Source organism: Pipistrellus kuhlii, unplaced genomic scaffold (genome assembly GCF_014108245.1).
Source record: "Pipistrellus kuhlii isolate mPipKuh1 unplaced genomic scaffold, mPipKuh1.p scaffold_m20_p_4, whole genome shotgun sequence".
In the NCBI taxonomy this organism is placed as follows: domain Eukaryota; kingdom Metazoa; phylum Chordata; class Mammalia; order Chiroptera; family Vespertilionidae; genus Pipistrellus; species Pipistrellus kuhlii.
Genome location: NW_023425540.1, coordinates 72319764 through 72337538, shown reverse-complemented (window position 1 = coordinate 72337538; position 17775 = coordinate 72319764). Strand labels below are relative to the sequence as shown.

General features: G+C 48.5%; 1 protein-coding gene across 1 annotated transcript; it reads left to right on the top strand.

The window, feature by feature from the left end:
• Positions 1-7292: 7292 nt before the first annotated feature.
• ZP3 (zona pellucida glycoprotein 3) lies at positions 7293-16267 on the top strand. The gene is made up of 8 exons (XM_036409969.2): positions 7293-7734; positions 9268-9386; positions 11428-11531; positions 11612-11789; positions 11886-12003; positions 15240-15331; positions 15470-15591; positions 16028-16267. Exons 1-8 carry the CDS (start codon positions 7450-7452, stop codon positions 16225-16227), a joined length of 1218 nt encoding a protein of 405 aa, XP_036265862.1. The 5' UTR covers positions 7293-7449; the 3' UTR covers positions 16228-16267.
• The last annotated feature ends 1508 nt before the right edge of the window (positions 16268-17775 follow it).

Below are 17775 nucleotides of genomic sequence, written 5' to 3'. Positions count from 1 at the left end.
CACTTTGCTCTCTATCATTAAAGGCAAACAACCGCCTGGCTGGTGTGGCTCAGCGGTTGAGCATCAATCTATGAAACAGGAGGTCAGTGGATAGAGCATCGGCCTGCAAACTGAAAGTTCCCAGGTTCCATTCCAGTCAAGGGCACATGTCCCGGTTGTGTGCTTGATCCCCAGTGGGAGATTTGCAGGGGGCAGCCGATCCATGATTCTCTCTCATCATGGATGTTTCTATCTCTCTCTCTTCCTCTTCTTTCCTCTCTGAAATCAATAAAAATATATTAAAAAGAAAAGAAAAGAAAATATCTGGAAGGAGTCACCACTAACAGTTAACAATTGTTGGGGCAGGGAGGGAGTGGATTTCCTTTTTACTTTAGGCACTTATTTTTTAAGGTAATTTTTTTTAACACTTCTATAATAAAAAGCCAAAACACTGTACAAAACTTTGAAAAATGTCAGTCTTCCTTAGCTGTGATCAAGGTCACATAGTCTGTCAAGTGGGCTATAAATTTAATATATTATTTGACATTTAACGATGAGATAATGAAAATTTTCCCACATACTCCAGAGCCCCTTTCCTTTTGTAATCCTAAAATTCCTTTCACTTCACCCACTGAACGAAACAGTATACCAAATCTTAGTCCATTAGGGTCCCTCCAACAAAAGTCTGACTATAGAATTAACAAATGGTGGTGTGTACACAGGCGTGTCCAGCTGCCCAATTTGTCTCTATTACATGCCAGCTGTTTCGTCCTCACAGGGCGACAGGCAGAAAGGAAAAGTCCTATTTTTTTTTTATACCAACTGCTTTTTATTATTGAATTTTGAAATCTTTCAAAAGACGATTAAAAAAAAAATAAAAAGAAAAAAACAAAACAAAACACAGTAATGTGACGACAGCTGATGTAATTTCCCATTGTTCCCAGTCAGCTCCAAACCCCCTGTGTGCAAAGCCCGTTTCCATGCACCTAAACAAGACACACGGTCTGAAATCCTTTATTCTAGTCGTGGCAGCTTGTTATGCAGGCGCAGCAAAGCTTCAGGACAGAGTGCACACAACCTTTACAATGTGGGCTTTGAATTTCAAATATGGGAACAAAAAAATCTACTACATGAAACTGATGGAAACCGAGCACAGATGTCCAAGACTGAACCTTAGAACTTGAGTGTAAGTCTTGCTTCCTCAAGTGCTTTCCTCTGCTACAGAACAGTCAGATAAAGATGTAGAGCTTTGTAGTTATTTAAATTACACATGCTGTAGATAGTATACCAATTTCATTTTATTTTTTAAAAATACTAAAGTACCAGTGCCTGAAAATCACACCCTGCTAGGGTCCCTAGCGGCTGCCAGCTGCTAGCTGGGGCTTCCCTCCCTTCCCCCGGCTGGCCCCACCCCCTGATCGAACTCCCAATTGAGGGGACAATTTGCATATTATGCTTTTATTACATAGGATATTTTTTAAAAAAAATATTTGATTTTTTCACAGAGAGGAAGAGAGAGGGATAGAGAATCAGAAACATCGATGAGAGAGAATCATCAATCAGTTGCCTCTTGCACACCCCCTACTGGGGATGTGCCCGCAACCAAGGTACATGCCCTTGACCAGAATCGAACCCGGGACCCTTCAGTCTGCAGGCCAACGCTCTATCCACTGAGCCAAACCGGTTTCGGCTACATAGGATATTTTTATTGATTTCAGAAAGGAAGGGAGAGGGAAGAGATATAGAAACATCAATGATGAGAGAGAATCAATGACCAGCTGCCTCCTGCATGCCCCACGATAGGGATCAAGCCCACAGCCCTGGCGTGTGCTCTAATGGGGAATCAAACCATGACTTCCTATTTTATAAATCAATTGGCATTATACCAATTTTAAAAGTTACACATAGACCAGGACATGTTCATTTGAATTGATGGATCGCTGAAAAACCAACCAGGGCACATGGGTTCGGTTTACTGATAGGCACACGGCACTCCTGATCTGTGGTGGCTCCTGCTTTCTTCATCAGAGCTGTCGCTATAGGCTTTGCGCCTCTGCCTGCCTCTCGAGACTGAGTGCTGTTGAATTCCTGGAGCCCTACCTCTTCTGTCTCCGGTAATGTTCTGGACTTCTGGTCTGGATGGCAGGTCTTCTAGTTCAGAAAGCTTGTCAGAGTTGATGCAGTTGTTTTGAGGAAACTGCACATCAATCTCTATGTAGAGATCACGTTTCACAAAGGGGTTATAACACTGTGGCATTCCTTCACCTCGAACCACATGGACTCATGCAGGTTAGTGACTTTGCCAGGCGGGTATTTCACCGTGATCTGTCATACATCACGGTGCGTGAGTGTGAACTGAAACCTGCAGAGGGTTTCCACAGGGCGATCTTGTATGTCACGTGCAAATCGTTACTGTCCCTCTGGGACACCTCATGTTCTTTCTCTTGTATGTCTCCTGGCTCCACTCCTGGGGTCTGGTCTGCTTCCGCAGTGAATGTAATTCTCCATCCACGTTTCATGCCTTTGTCTACATGGGGAGCCGGTGGGGTACAATGGGCCCTTGTTTGTACCTGGCACTGCAGGGTGGTCCTGGATGTACTTCTTTAGAATTTTGTCAACTGCATCAAGTCAATGTTGATGTAGAAAATTTTTATAAGAATTTATTTGATTCAAACTTACTATGTATGCCAGGGAGCAAGATCTCAAATGCTCCCTGTTCTCTTTCTTCAAAAGTCTTAGCCCTTAGCCTTTCCATATACATTTTAGAATCAGTTTCTGAAGTTCCTCTCTCTCTCTCTCTCCCCCCCTCTCTCTCCTGTTGGAATTTTTATAGAAATAATAGATTAATTTAGGGGAAATATCTTTATGATATTGCATTTTCCATCCCTGAATATGGACTATCTCTCTTTGCATTTAGGTATTCTTTGATGATTTTTCAATAATTTTTCATAAAATTTTCCTCAAAGATTTTACAGCTCTTTTGTTGGTTTGTTTTACGCCTAGTAACATTGTATTTTGTTTCAATAGTTGCTTTTGAAAACTTGTTAATCGCCTTTTTCTGAAATTGGATCCCATTGTCTTCTCTTTCAGTTGAATCTGACTTAGAGAGGGTTTATGTTTAATTTTTTTATTTTTTAAATATTTTTAATTGAGGCGGGGGAGATTTGTTGGTCCACTCATCCAGTGGCTGATTCTTGTATGAGCCCTGACCAGGAATCAAACCTGCAACCTTGGCTTATCAAGATGACACTCTAAGCAACTGAGCTCCTCTGCCGGGGTGAGAGAGGGTTTGAAATTCTGTTTACCCTTTACCCAGATTCAGCAAATGTGACGATTTGCTACACATTCTCTCTCTGTATCTCTTTACATGTGTGTAAAATAAATAAATAAATAAATAAATATATCCCAACATATGTGGTTTTTTAAAAAAATACTCAGGAGACACCTCATGTCAGTTTATCCCATTATTCCACTAATGGTTAGTTAACTTTGACAATATGGCTAAAGTAGTGTCTGCCAGATTTATCTACTATAAAGAAACCAGTTAATCCTTTGTAATTGATAAAGAATCTTTAGGGAGAAGCTTTGAAACTATGCATTCAAACTTCCATCAACTAGGTTTAATGTGGTAAAATACACATACCATAAAATTTACAATTTTAAACAATTTTAAGTGCACAATTCAGTGGCATTCATTCAGTAAATTCACATTGTTGTGCAACTATCATTACTATCCATCTTCAGAACTTTTCTTCCAACTTTTCTTCCAGATATAAGTGACATACAGAAGTTTAGTCACATATAGTGACATTGTAGAAGCTTAAGATGTACAGCACATTGATTTGGTACTTTTATATATTGCTAAATGATCATCACCATAGATTTAGCTAATATCTCCATCATATCATCAACTAATTTTTTAACATGCACAGATAATTCCTGCCTGAATCTATTACTATAATGATTGCAAATGGTTATTGGCTGGCATTCTAGTGTAAGGAAATTTCAACTTTACAGAAAAAAGTTTTCCCACCTATGTGTGTTTTTATATATCATCAGCATGGATGCTCATGGATTCTTATTTAGTGTGTAGTTTTTATTGTCCTATTCATTTGATGCACAGTTGTCCCAGTGAGATTACCTCTCTCCCCTCCTCCCTCTTCCCTCTCCCCCCTCCCCAGGCACCACCACCATTCAGTTTGCTCTTGTGTTCTTTTGACACATCCTTGTCATTTTGTGAGCATTTTTTTTTTTGGCTTAACAATATGTTCCTCGTATTTTTTGCCTTACCATTGAATCAGCCAACTCTCCAAGGATCCCTGGGTTCTGCTTTTACAGAGCAATAGTACTTAGAAACCAACATCTGGGAGATAAGAAAAATGCTATGCTCTGGGCTAGTGGCCGGGCCTTTGGTGCATTTTGGTCACCAGAGGGCAGTACTTCTCAGCAAAACAATGCAAAAGACCCAGAATCTGGATAGGGCTGGGCAGGCCATGCTTCCTGATGGAGGTGTCTCTAGTTCTCTTTCCAAAAAAGAGAAACACACACACACACACACACACACACACACACACACACACTCACACTCACACAGAAACAAATAAAAAGAGAGAAACACAAGCCCCATACCACTTGCTTACCACCATTCCAATGTATAAAGACACTCCTATCACTCTACCTGGTTTGGCTCAGTGGATAGACCATCGACCTGTGGATTCAAAGGTTCTGGATTCGATTTTGGATCCCAGATTCGATTTTGGTCAAGGGCACATGCCCCAGTTGCGGGCTCAATCCCCTGTGGAGGGCATGCAGAAGGCAGCCAATCAATGATTCTCTCTCATCATGGATGTTTCTATCTCTTTCTCCCTCTCCCTTTCTCTCGGAAATTATGTGTGTGTGTGTGTGTGTGTGTGTGTGTGTGTGTGTATATATATATATATATATTTTTTAAGACACCTCTATCCTCACCCAGACTGCCCCACCAGTACATGCCTCATCTAACCCCCATCCAATTTCTTCATATCTTTTTTTCTGCAGTCTTCTCAGGGGGGTTAGCTCTGAGGCAGAGAGCAAGAGGGGATGGATATGAGGCTTTAGGGAGTTCCTGATTTCTCATCACCTCACCCCACTCTATTTTGAGCACAACTCGAAAACACTGCTGTGGGTAACAAATACAAGAGGCCCCTTCCTCCTCCAGTGAGGCCCCACTGGTAGGATACAGCCTCTCAGCTCATTGTCCCTCAGGGGCCCCAGGCCACAACTGGCTCCCTCCTTCTGGGGCTGGAAGGCAGGAAACCCAGAGGGGAGGGCTTCCACAGGGGCAGGCCACCAAAGTGAGCTTGCAGCCTGCGCTCAGAGTTCCTACCTGCTTCTCTGTTGACTGTCTGTATCTGCCCTCCTACCCCCATGTTGATCAGCTCAGAGGAAGTTGTGGGGTAATCTCTTCCCTCCATTTATTTATTTATTTTTTCACAAGTAAACTAGAATATGAAATACACACACACACACACACACACACACACACAAATACCAATAGGATACTTCAGCAATTTACATTTATGGTTCAATTGCTTTATTTTATTTATTTACCAGAGGCCTGGTGCATGAAATTTGTGCAGGGGGGTGGGGGGAGTGTCCCTCAGCCCAGTCTGCACCCTCTACAATCTGGGACCCCTTGAGGGATGTCTGACTGCTCGTTTAGGCCCAATCCCAATTCAGGATTGCTGGCTCCCAACTGCTCACCTGCCTGCCTTCCTGATTGCCCCTAACGGCTTCTGCTGCCAGCCTATTCACCCCCTTACCACGCCCATGCCAGCATGATTAATGTCTAACTGCTCCCCTGCCAGCCTGTTTGTCCCAACTTCCCTCCTCTGCCAGCCTGGTCACACCTAACTGCCCTCCCCTGCAGGGTTGATCACCCCCAACTGCCCTCTCTTACAGGCCTGGTGCTTCCCAACTGCCCTCTCTTGCTTGCCTGATCACACACAACTGTCCTCCCTTGCACGCCTGGTCCCTTCCAACTGCCCTCCCCTGCCCAGGCCTGGCAGAGTAGGGCACTGTAAATGCTGACCCTGTCTGTCCTTCTCTACCCTCTCCCACCAGGACTGCTGCAATAGCCTCTTGACCCTTGACTCCAGTCAAGACTTTCAGGCAGAGCTAACCGGATTACTCACCTGATTCAGACCCCCCTGTGGTGCTTCTCCACCTCAGAGTACAACCCAGCCTCTCAGCCCGTGCCTTCAGGATCCTCCCCAGCCCTCCAAACTGCCACTCTTCTTTTTTTAAAATTTTTTTAATAAGGTGCTTATTAATGATGTCGAAGGCAAGGTTTTTCTTTTTCTTTTTTAAAAATATATTTTATTCATTTTCTACCGAAATGAAGGGAGAGAGATAGAGAGCTAGAAACATTGACAAGAGAGAAACATGGATCAGCTGCCTCCTGCACACCCACCACCGGGGGTGTGCCCGCAACCAAGATACATGCCCTTGACCGGGATGGAACTTGGGACCCTTCAGTCCGCAGGCCGACACTTTATCTACTGAGCCAAACCAGCTTTGGCTAAACTGCCACTCTTGCTCCTCCAAACCCCCCCCCCCCCCCCAATCTGAAGCTCCATCCACTCTGAGCTCAAATTGCCCCTCCCCCGCCCATCCAGTGTCCTGTCTACACCTCTATTAGCTGCCTCTACCTAAACCACATGTGTCAAACACAAGGCCCTCGGGCCAAATCCTTGATAGCATGTGAGTTGGTTAACAGCACTGTTAAGGAAAAGATTGTTCCACTCATTTTAAATTCACATTTCTGGTTAACATTGTCAGTTTATGACTGTTCAGTAAACCATTCGGCCCGCGATTTAGGCTGGATTTTAGATTTTGGCCCCTTCTCTGATTGAGTTCGACACCCCTAACCTAAACTGACCTCCCCTCCTATCTTCCATAACGTCGGGCAGCAGATCAAAATTTGTCAGCTCCTAATGATGCCTCTTCCTGCTCTTACTTGGAATAAGCGACCTGCCTTCTCCAATAAAATTCTACCCACTCTCCAATCAAGGCCTTTCTCTTGGCCTCCCTCATCCACCGGGGACAGCTCTTGGCTCCCTCATGGGCTATGAGGACAGGGCCAGCAAAGGGTGGGAGTAGAAAGGGCTGAGAAATTATGATTGACCAGGCCGTCAGGTCACACTTCTCAAACTTTAACGTGAATACAAATCAGTTGGGGAGGGAGTGTAAAACCAGATTCTGACCCTGTGGTTTGGGTGGGGCTGAGAGCCTGCATTGCTAACAAGCTCCAGGTGATGCCCATGCTGCCGCACCGAGTGCCAGTTTGAGCAGCAAGAGCCTCGCTGACTGGATTGGCTGAGATGGGGAGGGGGGCAGGTGGGAGCCCAGGTGTGGGTGGCCATCCTTCAGGGTATAAGAGGGCAGGCGGGGGCTGCCCAGCAGTTATTGGAGGGAGTGTGTGTAGGTGTCATGGCGCTGAGCTACGGGCTTTTTGTCTGCTTTCTGCTCTGGGCTGGCACGGAGCTGTGCTGCTCCCAGCCCATATTGCAGACAGGGACCCCCCGCGTTGTGGTGGAGTGCCTTGAGGCCCAGCTCCTGGTCATTGTCAGCAAAGACCTCTTTGGCACTGGGAAGCTCATCAGGCCTGCAGACCTCACCCTGGGCCCAGAGGACTGTGAGCCCCTGGACTCTGTGGACACCAATGATGTGGTCAGGTTTGAGGTTGGGCTACATGAGTGTGGCAACAGCCTGCAGGTGAGGCTTGGACTGGCATGGGTGGGAGGACCCGGGAGAGGTGGCTCCCAGTGGGGAGTGTGGATTCAGAGACAATGCAGCAGGGACTAGGGCAGCTCCCTTTCACTTGTGGGGTGGGAGGAGGAGCAGCTGAGGCCTAAAGGTGGGCTGGGAGGAGGGAGAGGGAGGGATGAGGTTGGGGAGTGGGGGAGGTGATGGCTCCTGCCTTTAGCTGGCCAAATTAGGTAGGTGGGTGGAGTCCAGAGGGCAGTGCATTTTAGGTCAGACTGGGGAGTGAGGGTGTAATGTGGGAGGCATGTTCAGGAGGAGAACTGAGTTGTCCAGGCCAGACCTCTCCCCTAAAATGGGGGGTTAGTGAGTCCTCAGTGTCATGAATAGGTCCTGTGCCTTTCAACAAAATGGCCTATAACGAAACCAATTTTACTACAGGCAATAATGCTATAATGTTATAATGAAACTGCCATCCTTAGAGTAGGGGGGACCTTCCAGCAAGACAGGACAGATCCCTAGCTGGTCCACAATCCCCTGAACTCATTCTCCTTCACGGAGAACCTGTCTTCCCTCCATCATGGGGCTCCCACTCTGCCCACCCAGCTCTGGACTGGGATCTCGGTAGTTGGCTGGGGCGGGACAAGCCCAGCCCCTGGAGGCATCCACCTGGAGCTCTCGCTTTAGGTGTGGTTCCCAGGGTTTGCCTTGAAGACTCCGGGACCTTGTATCCCTGGGGAGAGGGCTGGGAAGCCAGCTAGGTGTGGCAGTTATTTAAGGAATTAGTCTAGTTTAGTAACTCTCCAATCCTTGCATTAGATTCAGCTGTTAAAACTAAGCTGGAGCTTTTAGAACTCCCGGTTCCCATATCCCAAACCAGAACAGAAGGGGGAGCCAGACCTCAGTATCTCAGATCCCAGATGCCTCCACTAGCCTGACAAGTGCAGAGTTTCCCGTGATTGGTTTCCCAGTCCCGCCTGATAAGGATCACCTGGGGGCAGGGCTGCTTGGGAATGACTCCCGTGCCTTTCCACAGCCCACACGTGGTTTACTCCCCCGCTGCCCTGAAAATCTTGTGAACATTCTCACTTTGCAATGGGCCCCACAAACTATGCAGCTGGTCTGCTGGACACTCTTTAATAGGAAGCTGGGGCTCTCCCCTGAAGGTTTTGAGGGGTTGGGTGGGCCAGGCAACCACTTGGGCCCAGGTGACCTCCTGAAAAGCTGATGAGAAGCTGCATATTGCTCCAGTGGCACCTGCCTGTACTCTTCCTGCCTCAGGCAGCCCCCGAACCCATTTGGCTTTCTGTGAAATAAGTCAGAAGAGGCAGGGCACCCTGGTGCTAACTGAGCTCCACGGGGAACTTGACAAGGAGCAGATGTGGGCCTAGGAACCACGCTCTCCCCGGGTCCCAGCAGAGCAGGCTTTGGGTCCGGGCCTGTGTTCTCCTGCCTCCGTTGGGCTCCCCTCCCTGCTCCCTGGCCCAGGTTGGGCCCAGCTCTGGCAGGTGAAGCTGGTGGGGTTGACCCTCCCCTTTCCTTCAGGTGACCGAGGACGCCTTGGTGTACAGCACTTTCCTGCTCCACAACCCCCGCCCCGTGGGAAACCTGTCCATCGTGAGGACCAACCGCGTGGAGGTGCCCATAGAATGCCGCTTCCCCAGGTCAGTGTGGGAGGTGCCAAGGCCCTTTGGCGATCCTGTCGGCCTCCCAGCAGCATCTGGCAGCATGGCTGCAAGAAGGTGGACGTGCATGGGCTGTGGTCACTGCCCTCAGCCCTGGGTAGAGTCAGGGGCCCCCTGAGCATCTGAACTGCAGCTGGGCCACCGCTGCCCCTGGGTGAAAGCTGTCCAGGCCCCCCTTGGAGTTCAGAACACTTTTTCAATAGTGTAGGCAGGGGGAGGTCCCAAGCTCTGACCAACACATCCGGCTGTTTCCCTGTGGTTTAACCCAGACCACCTGTGTGGGTGGGGGAAGCCCCTCAAGCCCTGAGCACTAAGCAGTGCCCGTGAACTTTGGCGCTGCGATGTGAGGAGAGGGTGGCTGTAGCTTATCACACAACACAGGATCCTGTGCTGGGCTGAGTGCAGAGTGTGTAGGTCTTAATCCCTGTCCTCCCCTCTGGGGGAAGCTCAGGGGGGATGGTGCTGATACCATGAGGGTACAGGGGTGAGCATGCGCCGGGAGAAAGATCAAGGGAGGAGTTCCCAGAACAAGATCCCAGATGGGGCTTTAGGACAGGCGAGACTGAGACAGTCTAGGCAGAGCCACATACACCCCAGGGGTGGGCAATGAGTCACTAGTTGGGGCTACAGCCTGGGGGTCTGGTGCCTGTGGCTTATTAAAGGGAGGGGGACCGATGGGTTCTGAAGGGCAGAGATGCAGTGAAGGTGTTCAGGCTCAGTTTGCAAGTGCCCCTCCCCAAGCACCAACAGAATGAGGACTAATTCTTCAACCTGGAAGGTCCTCTGATAGCTGGTAGGAGAGACAGGTGGAAGCTGGTAGGACCAGCTGGAGACTGGGATGAGAGAAGACCTGACCTGTGGCAGCTGACTTGAGAGAGCTAAGGAGAGCTGGAGGAGCTGGTGCCTGATGATGTTGGGTGAGGGAGATGGAATCTCCAAGGGCAGGGAGAGAATTGAAACCAGAGAGAATTGAAACCTTGCTGGGATCATGGCCACCTCTCACTTCAAAATAGCTCTGCTTGGGACTGAACGGAGCATGTTGGCTCACCCGGCCTGATGTCTGCAGACCGTGAGGAGGCTTGCCTCGGGCTGAGATACCTTATCCTAGCTCCAGTTAGCGGAGGTCTGGTTCTTGAAGTAGCCTTTCCCATGAGATCCCCCTGGGGTCAGCGGGGCAGATGTCCTGAGACACTTGACTGCTTCCAGGGACTTCCTGTCTCGGTTTAGGCTCAGTATCTCAATAGCTTCTCAAGAACCAGATGCCTGCGTCCCCCGCCTGCTGCTTCTTGGTCCGGAAGGAAGGATGTCTGGTCTAATTAGCATATTACACTTTTATAATTATAGATTGTTTAGTGAACTTTGGTGCATTGCTAAAAATCCTGACCTAAGAGCAAGGTCAAGCATGCACACGTGTTAGAGAAGTGGATTTAAAAGATTGCCTCAAGTCCTGGCCGGTGTGGCTGAGGTTATCCCTTGCACAAAAAGGTTGCTGATTTGATTCTGGTCAGGGCACATGCCTGGGTTTAGGGCTCCAACCCCAGAAGGGAGTATGCAGGAGGCAAGTGACCAATATTTTTCTCTCCCCCCGCCCTCCGCAGTCCCCTCTCAAGTCAATAAAAACATATTTATATATATAAAAAAGAACCAGAGAACTACCTGCATCTGTCTCTGAGGACTTCTTCACTAGGACTGGCCTCAAGAATCCTGAGTAGTAGAGAGGGACTGAGCCTCCCAGGTGAACCTTAACAAGGAGCAGATGTGGGTCTAGAAACCAAAGTAACAGATGGCTGCCTCCCAGCTGTAGCTCAGATGTCCTCGTGGCTGGGAGGAACCACTCACCCATGTTTTGTTCAGGAGGTTAAGGGACAGGCTCAGACTTCATGTGTCTGTTCAGCTACCTTGACTAGCTGTCTGGCTGGGTCACAGCTAAAGACTTTGCAATGAGGTGGAAGTGAGACCCCCTCTAAGTGGAGCCATATGAGGTGAGCCCCATGACAAGTAGCTCCTGTTCTCTTCCCAGGCAGGGCAACGTGAGCAGCCACGGCATCCTCCCCACCTGGGTGCCCTTCAGGACCACAGTGTTCTCGGAGGAGAAGCTGGTTTTCTCCCTGTACCTGATGGAGGGTAAGCAAGGAGGGCTGGTGCGGGGAGTTGGCGAGAGGAGCTGGCAGGGAGAGGCTCTCACACCTGACTGTGTCTTTCAGAGAACTGGAGCTCTAAGAAGAGGTCCCCCACCTTCCAGCTGGGAGACACAGCCCACCTGCAGGCCGAAGTCCACACTGGCAGCCACGTGCCACTGCGACTGTTCGTGGACCACTGCGTGGCTACCCCAACGCCAAATCGGAATGCCTCCCCTTATCACACCATCGTGGACTTCCATGGGTGAGGGCTGGGCTGCCTCTCTGGGGACCCCTCATACCATGACCCATGCCGCCTTCCTCGGCCTTGAACCTCATTCTTCACTCATTCTCTTCAAAGTTGTCTCGTGGATGGCCTCTCCGATGCTTCATCTGCTTTCAAAGCACCCAGACCGGGGCCAGAGACTCTCCAGTTCACAGTGGATGTGTTCCACTTTGCTAATGACTCCAGAAACATGGTAATTCCTCTTTCTTAATACCCAGAACTTTAGGGGTGAGGGCCGTCAGGCTTACTCTGCTGCTTTGGCTCACTAGTTGTCTCAAGTAATAACTTAATAGTTCTTCCCCCTTCCTAGTACCTCCACAACTTGCCAAGTAGATAAAGCCATGGGCTCTAGAGAGATCTTCAAGGAGAAGGCATGGCTGGCACAGGCCCTTTGGTAGCAAGCCCATGAAGGATAGAGACAGAATCAGGGGTACTAGAAATAGAACAAAGTAGAAGAGGAACCCAGGAGACTTAGCTGACGGTTCAAATAAGATGAGCACCAACAACCGTGGTATTTGGTGATCAGGTCACTGATCTTGTCTTTGCCAAGGTCAGCAGGGCCAGAACCCAGATGATAGGTGGGAGGGTTGAGTAAAGGAGTTGACAAAAGCAGGTGTCAGCTTTCCAGAGGCTTTCTAGAAGGGCAAGGAAAGCAGGTGAGAACTTTTCATACAGAGAAGCATCTTAAACTCGATCATAGGCTTAGACCAGTAACTTTGTGAAACCCAAATGCATCAGCATCGCCTAGAGCAGGCGTCCTCAAACTTTTTAAAGTGGGGGCCAGATCACGGTCCCTCAGAGAGCTGGAGGGCCGGACTATATGAACTACTAATTCCTACTGTAACACCTCGGCTGCGCTCACTGCCCAAAAACCTGGCGGGCCGGATGTGGCCCGCGGGCCGTAGTTTGAAGACGCCTGGCCTAGAGGGCCTGTTGAACTAGATTGCTGGGCCCTGCCTCCAGGGTCTGGCTCAGCAGGTCTGGATTGGAGCCTAGACTCTGCATTGCTGACAAGTCCCCATTGGCTGTTGCTGTGACTCTGGGGGCCACCCCTTCAGAACCACTGAGTGAGAAAGCCCACTTGAAACTAAGGGGATGGAGGGAGTGGGAGCTAAAATGTAGACTGCTCCTGATGACTGAGGTATGGACAGATGGGGCAGGAAGCACAGGTAGGACTGCCTTATAGTCAGACAGTGCTAGTAGAATTTTACAAATAAAATCAAGTAGCTTATTATTTTTTAAATATATTTTATTTCAGAGAGGAAGGGAGAGGGAGAAAGAAACATTAGAGAGAATCAATGATGATCAGCTGCCTCCTGCACGCCCCCTACTGGGGATCTAGCCTGCAACCCGGACATAATGCCCTGACCAGGAATCAACCATAACCCTCTGGCTCATAGGTTGATGCTCAATCACTGACCAGCTGGGCTCAAGTAGCTTTTAAGCAAGTTAGGAATAGGGGTTGTAAAGTTTGGAATAGCTGGTCAGGAGGGAGAAGGGATTAAAACAGAGGTTCTAAACTCTAGCTCTATACAGATCCCCTGGAAAGTGATTATGATACTTGCATATATTCCCATATAGTTTCACTTAATGGAGGGGGAGGGAGGGAGAGGTTGGCCTCGCCTTTTCCAACATCTTATAAAAATTAGGCTGAAAGAATTTTATAGCAAACACCTATGTACCTACCATCTAGGTTCTACCATTAATGTTTTACTATATCATCCATCCACTTGTCTATCTTGTTTTACTTGAAAATGCATCAAAAGCCACTTAAGCTCCCCGCGACTCTAATAAACAGCCAGGTTAGCAAACCACTGAACCAGAGGCTCAAAGGCTGGGAGGCCTCAGGGGCAAGCAGTGTGAATTTGTAGAAGAGTATGTTGCTGCTCCCTCACCTCGCCCAGAGTTTTGTTCTCAGAACAGAAGTAGTTGATACAGACTGGTAGATAGCAGGAGGGGCAGGCATGAAAGCTGTTAGTGCGATGTCCCGAAGCTTCTGATGGCAGGTCCTGGATTGAACGGGGATAAAGGAGAACAGACTTTGAGAAACGGGGATAAAGGAGAACAGACTTTGAGAAAGGGTCCTTTTTTTTTTTTTTAAAATATATTTTATTGATTTTGTACAGAGAGGAAGGGAGAGAGATAGATGACTCTCTCATCAATGTTTCTAACTCTCTATCAGCTGCCTCTTGCACACCCCCTACTGGGGATGTGCCCGCAACCAAGGTACATGGTTCTGGTCCCCCCTTGTGGGTCATAGGCTAGAGCCATGGTTGGCAAACTGCAACTCTCGATCCACATGTGGCTCTTTGGCCCCTTGAGTGTGGCTCTTCCACAAAATACCACGGCCTGGTTGAGTATTTTGAAGAAGTGGCGTTAGAAGAAGTTTAAGTTTAAAAAATTTGGCTCTCAAAAGAAATTTCAATCGTTGTACAGTTGATATTTGGCTCTGTTGGCTAACGAGTTTGCCAACCACTGGGCTAGAGGATCCTTTTGGGGCTAGGGAATTGAGGTTGACTTCAGAGGTGGTCCAGTGGGGAGGACGGGCCTAAGACTTTATACAGGTGGTCGCCTGAGCTGGTATCTGCATCTCCAGGGATAGGGAGGTACTAAGAGACCAGAAGACAATGCTGATCAGTGGCAGGTAGCCCAAGCTCGGGAGGGCTCTCCCTCAAAGGTGGGCTGTATGGCCCGGCTGACTGTGGCCATGGCAAAGGAGAGAAGAAACAGCTTATTCAGGAGCTAATGGGGAACCACCCTATAATCTTAGGCTCCAGTTAACATCTGAAAAAATGTACTGAGAAGAAGCTGAGGATAAAAACAGTTCCCTCCTGGAATAGGGACACTAGGCCCCAGAACCTTTCTGTGGTGGGGCCGATAGAAGTGCCTCCTGCCTTGTTTCCAAAATGGTTTCCCTGCCTGTATACTTGGCCACTAGGTGGTGGCCAAGGTTTGTGGCTCTGCAGAAGGCTTTGGAGAGAAGGTGATAGAATTTCCATGCCCTTGCAGGGTTAGCAGGGGCTGTTGATGTGCCACGGAGAGTATAAAATAGGACCTCTGGCTAAGAGGTCCTTGGCTTTGTCCAAATTTTACCTACCCCAGGTGGTCTGGGGATAATGGCCCCTTTGGGCTAGATTCCTGGCCCTAGCTCCAAGGTTCTGACTTAATGGGCCGAGGTTGGGCATGCTTGGTGATTAGACAATTTTGGGGAAGGCTGGGAAGTTAGAGATGATGGGTTCCGATTGAGAATCCAATTTGCTACTTGCTCTGTAGTTTTAGACAAGTTCTTCTCTGACCTTCTGTGGCCCATCTCTAAAATGTAGCTCTTCCACCTCTCCTCCCAAGGGTTAAGCATTATATAAGAAATGACTTATTAAAGTCACTGATACAACTTAGAGCTCCCCTAGTAATAACTGCTTTTACTTCCAGATATATATCACCTGCCATCTGAAGGTCACTTCAGCCGACCACGTCCCAGACCAACTAAACAAAGCCTGTTCCTTCAGCAAGTCTTCCAACAGGTGAAGAGATGGGATTGGACATGGCTGGGGTAGAAAACCTGATTAACTACCCTTGTGTCTATTTCTCAACATGTATTATCAGCAAACTGCTTCTTGCAGGCAACCCAGTCATCTAATCCTCTTGACTTTCCCTCTCAGCTGGTCCCCAGTAGAAGGCACTGCTGATATCTGTCACTGCTGTAACAAGGGCAGCTGTGGCAGTCGTTCCAGGAGACTGGTGGGACAGCGACAAGAGTCTGCTTCCCGCAGGCGCAGGCACGGTAGGTCTTAAGTTGGCCATAGGGCTATTGCTCTCCTCATGGTCTAAGGTACTTGCTGTCACTTTAGGGTGACATTCTTCCCCCTTATCCCCCATTTAAAGATGTTTACTCCTAAGGATGCAATTTTGAGCTTTCTTTTAACAAAATATATTTTTATTGCTATCAGAGCAGAAGGGAGAGGGAGAGAGAGATAGAAACATCAATGACAGAATCATTAATCAGCTGCCTTCTGCATGCCCCCTACTAGGGATCAAGCCTGCAACCTGGGCATGTGCCCTTGACTGGAATCAAACCTAGAACTCTTTAGTCCAACTGGCTAGGGCTTGAGCTTTCTTGATTAAAACAAAACCTAGTTCAACCCAGTGAGGCAAGGCAAAACCCGTAACCCGATTCCTGGTGAGGGACAAAGGTGACCCTTGGGTGTCTCATCTTTCAGTGACAGAAGAGGCAGATGTCACAGTGGGGCCACTGATCTTCTTGGAGAAGACTGCTAACCCTGACATGGAGGAGTCGACCTCTTCTCTCACCTCTTTGATGCTGGGGTTAGTCCTAGCGATGGTGGCTTTCCTGACTCTGGCCAACATTGTTCTGGGTCTTGCCAAGTGGCGTCGGGCTGCTTTCCACCCTGTGAAGTGACCTGTGTATGCTTCCCAATAAAAGAAGTGTTCGCAAAACATTCAAACCTGTAAAGAATTTTGTGAGTTTATTTGAGCCAAACTGTCGACAATTGCCAGGAAGCAATATCTCAACGAAATGGTGGTTTCTCGTCTATTTTCATACATTGCAATCAAAGGAAGGGATGTAGGTAGATCACATGAAATCCATTGGTGATAGATTAGAGAGTGGGAGAAAGCAAAGGGGGAGGGGGGGGGCGATTGGCTAAAAAGTAAAATTATGGACACTTACTTAGGTGGGTGCAGGAACAATTAACAACGAAGAAATTTGTGGTATCTGTCCTGGAGCCCAGGCACATTAGGTTGAGCCCCAAGAGGTTTATAAAAGGAAGTTAACAAATTACCCAGACATCTCAAGGATGTTATTATAAATGCAAAAAGACAAGCTCAGCAAAGGTTGACTTTGTCAGTGAAGATACAGGTCTAAGGTGTAACTACCCACCATATTGCTTTTAGTTAAAAGGTTTACTTCAGACCATCCTTTGTGGTAACTTTAGGTCTCTGAATTTGCAAGCCTTCCCTGAGCTTGTCAAGTTAGCAGGTGCTAGATCAGCAAAGTGGGAGCCGTGGGTGTGGAAGGAGGAGAGAACAGGGAGAACCTGGGCCCCGGAGGAGGATGGAGTAGAGAGGGAGTAGGGCTGGTGAAAAGGAGCCACTAAAGGATCTGAGTGCCATGGATGGACCATGCCTGTTAGGAAAACCAGCTGAAGCAGCAGAGAGTATGGCCTGGAGGCTGAGAGAAAGCCAGCCTGTCTCCTCGCCACCACGGGTGTGGCAGGTCCCTTCAGTTGCAGGACGGGAATGTCTGGAGGCTGGGTGAGGAGAGCACATGGAATCCTGGTTCGTGCAGCAGGACTCTCAGTGCCAGATGCTTGTCTCTCAAGCACCCAGCTCTACCCCTGACGGAGCCTGTTTACTGCTGCTTAGCAACATGAACCTGTTTCGGATGAGGAAGTTCTCCACTTCAGGGTTGTTGTGAGGATTAATGTGAAACGTGGTGTCCAGCATGTGCTCAATCCAAGCTGTTTTATAAGCAAAGGCTACTCCCAGGACACCCCGGGGACCGTCCCTGCCTTAACACCCATTACTTGCCCTCATGTTCCTGGACGTTGCAACACCTTGGGAACTCTTCTCTCATTCAACTTCTGTTGTCTTCGGCAGAAAGAGGAAGTAGATGTGCCTGGCGTGGAGAGGAAGGGTGACTAGGAATTGACCTGAAAGTTAGCCCAAACTCAGTTCCAGATGGCCTCAACTCGGCAGGAAGCTGGCCCTGGGCAGGCCCAAGAGGCAGCCTCCAGCAGTAATGTCAGAGGGTCCTGCCTCCCTCCTCAAGAAGGAACTTGAGTGGGAAAGGGAGAGAGATGGCTGAGGATGGTCAGTTGTCTTTCATTGCTTAGCCCCTTCCGCTGGTGTTTGGGGTAGCTTCATGTTCTATCCTGTGACACTCTCAGTGAACTAACACTTTTTGTGCAGGTTTAAAATTTTGCCTTTGCTGTTAGGGGGAAAAAAA